This window comes from Anarrhichthys ocellatus, unplaced genomic scaffold (assembly GCF_004355925.1).
Source record: "Anarrhichthys ocellatus isolate YVR2014 unplaced genomic scaffold, GSC_Weel_1.0 scaffold143, whole genome shotgun sequence".
Lineage (NCBI taxonomy): Eukaryota > Metazoa > Chordata > Actinopteri > Perciformes > Anarhichadidae > Anarrhichthys > Anarrhichthys ocellatus.
In genome coordinates, this window is record NW_022280173.1 from 474403 (window position 1) to 479845 (window position 5443).

The 5443-nt window shown below is 38.9% G+C and overlaps 1 protein-coding gene across 1 annotated transcript; it reads left to right on the plus strand.

Annotated features, from left to right (window-relative positions):
• Window positions 1-622: 622 nt before the first annotated feature.
• smfn (small fragment nuclease) lies at window positions 623-3127 on the plus strand. The gene is made up of 5 exons (XM_031877657.1): window positions 623-631; window positions 810-960; window positions 1053-1161; window positions 1404-1457; window positions 1935-3127. Exons 1-5 carry the CDS (start codon window positions 623-625, stop codon window positions 2056-2058), a joined length of 447 nt encoding a protein of 148 aa, XP_031733517.1. The 3' UTR covers window positions 2059-3127.
• The last annotated feature ends 2316 nt before the right edge of the window (window positions 3128-5443 follow it).

Here is a 5443-nt window from a genome sequence, read left to right on the forward strand (position 1 = left end):
TAAACATGAATTCAGACTTTTTACAAATCTGCATCATTATTACGTAGTTATTTCGGAGTCCCTTTTTGTCGGTTTATTGCAGTTAAATCACAGTTAAATCAGTTTATTTAGTGTTCAAACAGCTGTAGTAAACAGCCGACGTGTGGCTCGCTAGACACAGTGAATACAGCTCGATGAGATCCACGGAGCTCCTCTGGACTGTTATGAACCAGACATGACGGCGTTTAGTTTCCTGATATCTGGACTTCCACAATACGTACTAAATCTAATCTGGGGAAGAGTTACGATTCAATTATAGTGGCTTAAATTATTCATAGAATATTATTTCAACACACTGCTTTTTTTGTTGTGTTGATTTCATAAAATATATATAATATAGATGAAATATTTTAACTGCTACTGTGTAAAGGGAATACTGCTGTTAAAAAGCACTTTATTTGTTTGAAGTGTTTGCAAACCAAATGTTATTGCACTTTTGTTCATATAGCAGTACTTTTATTGAATTTTGCGCATAACAATGCAATTAATCGCAAAAAATATCATGCGATTAATCGCGATTAAAAATTTTAATCGTTGCCCAGCACTAATTATTCCACTTTAATCTAGGGGGGGTTAGGGAGGGATGGTCGCTGTGGGAGGGTCCCCTCATGGAATCTTGCAATACACATTCCTACCAATGTGTTCACACTATTCCAATGATTTACAGGGGACGGTTATGCACCAAGCTATGCTGTAAGTGTGCCAGCAAAGGCAGACAAGAAGAAGAGTGTGCTACTAGCAAGTGTGTTACAGACTATATCTGTTAAAAGTGTTCAGTGATATATGCAGTGGGTGTAACTGTGTCTCAGTCAGGACTGACGCAGGCTGTACAGGACAGTAACATCACCCTGGAACAAGCCGAGTATGACTTCCTGTCCTTTGTCAGACAGCACACCCCGCCTGGACAGTGTCCCCTTGCCGGTGAGTTACTTTTTAGCATTAGCTGCAGAATTGTGATTTTACTCAACTATGTTGGCTCCTACAGTCATGTCCCATGATGCCTCTTCCTGCAGGTAACTCTGTGCATGCGGACAAGAGGTTCCTGGACAAGTACATGCCACAGTTTATGTATCACCTTCACTACAGAATCGTTGATGTTAGCACCATTAAGGAGCTCTGCAGGTCAGTATTTAATATACAGGAGACAGCTGATGTTATTAAAGCCTTGTTATTTACTCAACCATCCATTTGTTTGTCAGTTTGCAAGTCAAAGGCCCAGTTTTAATATTGCAGTGCTTTTGTAACTCAATGACTGTGTCTACTTAGCAGTACATCAGAAGAAATGTAAGATTGAATGCATTCTCTTCAATGTGACTATATTTGAGATAACTGTGGGTTTGTTTTTGTTCTCTAAATGCTTTCAGACGGTGGTTTCCAGAGGAATACAAAATGGTGCCTCACAAGAAAGCAGCCCACAGGTAAACAATAATATAAGCTATTGTGTTTTACTTGTAGCTGTCAATTACGATGCACTGTACTCACCAAAGTGACTGCTGAGATATTTGAACACTGGGGGCTTCACTACAACAAAGTCAGACAAGGCAAACACAATGAATCAAGACAATCAGAGGCTGGAAGCAAACCAGCAGTTTTTCATGAAGGTCAACTTGAGTAAGTACAGTTTAAAGTTGAAGCAGGAAGTGGGTCTGTAAAATTGTGATACAGTTTGTGTAATCATTTGACCTGTCTGGTCATGTCTCGCTCAGCTCACTTGTTTTTAGTGATATTGTCATGCTCTAAGATTTCAGTAAGTCCATTGGCATCATAACGACATAACTGATCTCAACCTGTGAAAATAAGTTCCCAAGTTAAAATGAATCAAAATGATCCTTTAAGATCACTTTTAAGGTTCAAAGGAAGATAAATAATTCAATGACTGTGGTTTCCTCCTTCAGAGCCTTGGATGACATCCAGGAGAGCATTAAAGAGCTGCAGTACTACAGAGCCAACGTCTTCAGAGCCTCAACAGAGCAGAAGAAGCACAAGAGTGTAGAGAACAGAGGCAACAGCAACAGTTAGCACTTTTCAAGGAGGCTATGGAAACTTCGGTGTTGTGTTCCCTTATTTCTTCAAGAAAGCAGTTTCCCCAGTCAATTTCATTTATGCGATTGTTTTCATTGATTTTAGTTTTCATTTATATTTAGCTGCCCAATGATCCTTTGTTTCAGTGTTGGTCAAAAGTTAAATATAGAAGTTTCATCAAAGGGAGCAAGCTTCTTATATAAATGTTGTTAAAGCATCAGGTTTTCATTAAAGTGACATGAAACTGCTGTTCTGAGGCACTTTCTTGAAGAAAATCATGTAAACTATGTTTTCTGTCACAAAATCCACTTTTGAAAATTCGCTTCACGTTTGGTGTGAACACATCATAAGAGGTATTAAACCAAACATATTCGACTCATGAACTACTTATGGAAGAAAGAGTATTTATTCCACATTAAAGTTAAACATAAAATCCTATTCTTGGTCTCTGGAAGGGACTTGGACATTGGATTATTCAAACAGTACTGAGCAAAAGTAGTTTATAGTATATGTGCAAGTAGTTTCAGAAGTAATGAATCCAAAAATATTAGAGTAATAAACTATGGAAAAAAGGGTTTTTATACTACATCAAAATGAGACAAAAATGCCTATTTTTTGGCTGTGACATTAGATTACTCAAAAAGTACACATTAAAAGTAGTAGAGGTCATTTTTGAATTTATTACATTTTTTATTTAACCAGATAAGTCAACCAGTTGTCATTTGCAATGACGACCTGGACAAAAAGTTGTTTCAAACGAATAAAATATAGAAACATCTCAATCAATCTCATACAGAAATGACAACATTGTAGTGGATTTAAGGGCCTAATTCACGGGTTCCCTTTAAGGGAAAGAGAGTAACCATGATGCAATGTCAGGTTGGGGATTAAAGGTGAGAAGGAAGTCAGTGTTTGTCATGTTTTTGGGAGTGGAAATAAACGGCAACAGAGGTGTGCAGCCAAAAAGAGAAGTTGCTGTACGTGTTAATTCCGTTGCTCTACAACATGTGTACAAAATATATAAAGCAATAAATAAAAAAGTGTTCTGGAGAATCGAACTCAAACAGTTGCAGTGATCAGAGACTATCCTTTGTAATGAGTTATTGAATGAGGGTAATGGAATGAGGGTGTGGACTTTTAGCTTCTTTTGCAATTCATTCTATTCGCTTGAGCAGCAAACTGGAAAGAGAAGCGGTGAGGACTTTAGGAATGGCCATGTTGACGAAATTGCTAGAGTGTAAAAAATCGAAAAATAGATGACTCATAAACTACTTATGGAAGAAAGGGTTTTCATCCCACATCAAATTTAGATGGTATTTCCGACACGTGGTGTGTCGTCCATCAATCTAGTCCTTGGGCAAGACACTTAACCCCAAAATTGCTCCCGTGCTGGCGCTGAATGTGTGTCAATGATTAGTTGGAGTTCTCATGGTGTAATGGGAAAATATTCCTATACCCGCTTTGCGTGAGTCTTTTCATGCTGAAATTAGTGCTGGGCAACGATTAAACTTTTTAATCGCGATTAATCGCATGGATTTTTTGCGATTAATCGCATTGTTATGGCAAAGATCAATAATGAATTCAAAGGTAGTGTATTGCGCACTTTTATTTTAAAAGTACTGCTATATGAACAAAAGGGCAATAACATTTGGTTTGCAAACACTTTAAACAAATAAGGTGCTTTTTAACAGCAGTATTCCCTTTACACAGTAGCAGTTATATTTCTTGCTATATCTGTGCTCAGTGTGTGAAACGTTCCACTGCTGTGCAACATGAATAAAATGTTTCAGCATGTTTCAGCAAAATATCTGTCTTCATGACAGACAGCATGTGAATGCAGCTCTACTGTTCATCAATATAATGCTGTAACTCCAAGGTAATGATGGTTACACAGCAATCAAAGAATAAAGACACTTTACCCACAATTTAGGTGTATTTTCCCTTTAACTCACGAGATGCAGCATGTTTTATACTTAATGTGAATATAATTTATACTTTGGCATCTTATTCTGAAAACCGGATGTTCGTCTGAAGAAACCGGATGTTGTCTCACGTTAATTTTTCTGCTAACAAAGTCCTTTGCTCGCTCCCGACCTGTGCCGTTTAAATGCGTTTACCGTGAATGTCAGCATATAGGTGCACTAACATGTAAGTGTGCTGAGTTGACCACGGAGATCTGAGTGTCTGCTGACTTTACCGCAGCGATGTCCAGTAGTCTCCATTCCTCCACGCTGCCAGTGAGCAACTGACTTTCAAAATAAATAAAATGCGTTAACGCACTATAAAATAATTGTCGGCGTGAATTAATTAATGCGTTAACGCGATAATAACGTGTTAACTTGCCCAGCACTAGCTGAAATACATAATACCAGAAAGCAGGTTGTATTTTAAGTATTTATTCTCTGCGCAGAGAAGGTTCAATCATCACAACAGAATGCGTACAGTCTCAGTGAGGAAGTGAACAAGCTTTCTTTATAAAGAATGAGCAAAGGTGGGAGCTGATGGCCAGTGTTACAGACATTTCAGTATCAGACTTTTGGTCTCAGACTGATAGGAACAACAAACGGTCAGCAACCAAAGCAAGCGGCCCAAAGGCCTTGGTGCTGGAACATTCTCACACAACACAGTTATCTATGTGAACAGGCAAGGGAGAACTCTTCTTCTGCACAACAGAGACATGGTGAAGTTCAACAAAGTTCAGAGCAAAATTACTTATGAATACAATATACTGAGTAGAAATATATACTGAGTAAGTAGAAATATATACTACATAAAAAAATACCATTACAATGGGCAGGTGGCACCTTGCATGGTAGCCCCTGCCATCAGTGTATGAATGGAGGAATGATGACATATAGTAAAATAAAGCACTCTGAGTGGTCGGAAGACTAGAAATGCGTTATACAAGTACAGTCCATTTTGTGAACTGAACCAGAGGGTCAGATGGACTTTCAGTGGTACTGAAAGCTGTTTGCAAAGCTTGCATGTAGTCATATGAAGTAGGGTTCTGGCTACCCTCTGAAACCTCTGTATGTCACATGCTGGACCTTTTGGACTTTCCAATATTCTCTGTCTCTTCACATTGTCACTGCCATATTTTTCTAGTTTATTAGGGCCCGAGCTACCGACGTTGGGCCGCGAAGGCCCTATTGATGTTGTACCCGTTTGGGTAAACATACGCATGGTTGGAGGACTTGCCATGCATGAAAACTCACCAAATTTTGGGGACTTGTCAGGCCTGGTGAATATAGCCATCTGAAAAAGAATGCATCTTTCTGTTAAGAAATGGCTCTCTAGCGCCCCCTACAAGTCGGACCGGCGACGCCCCTCGGCCAGTATGTCCGATTGACTTGAAATTTGACACACATGTCCACTTGAGCTA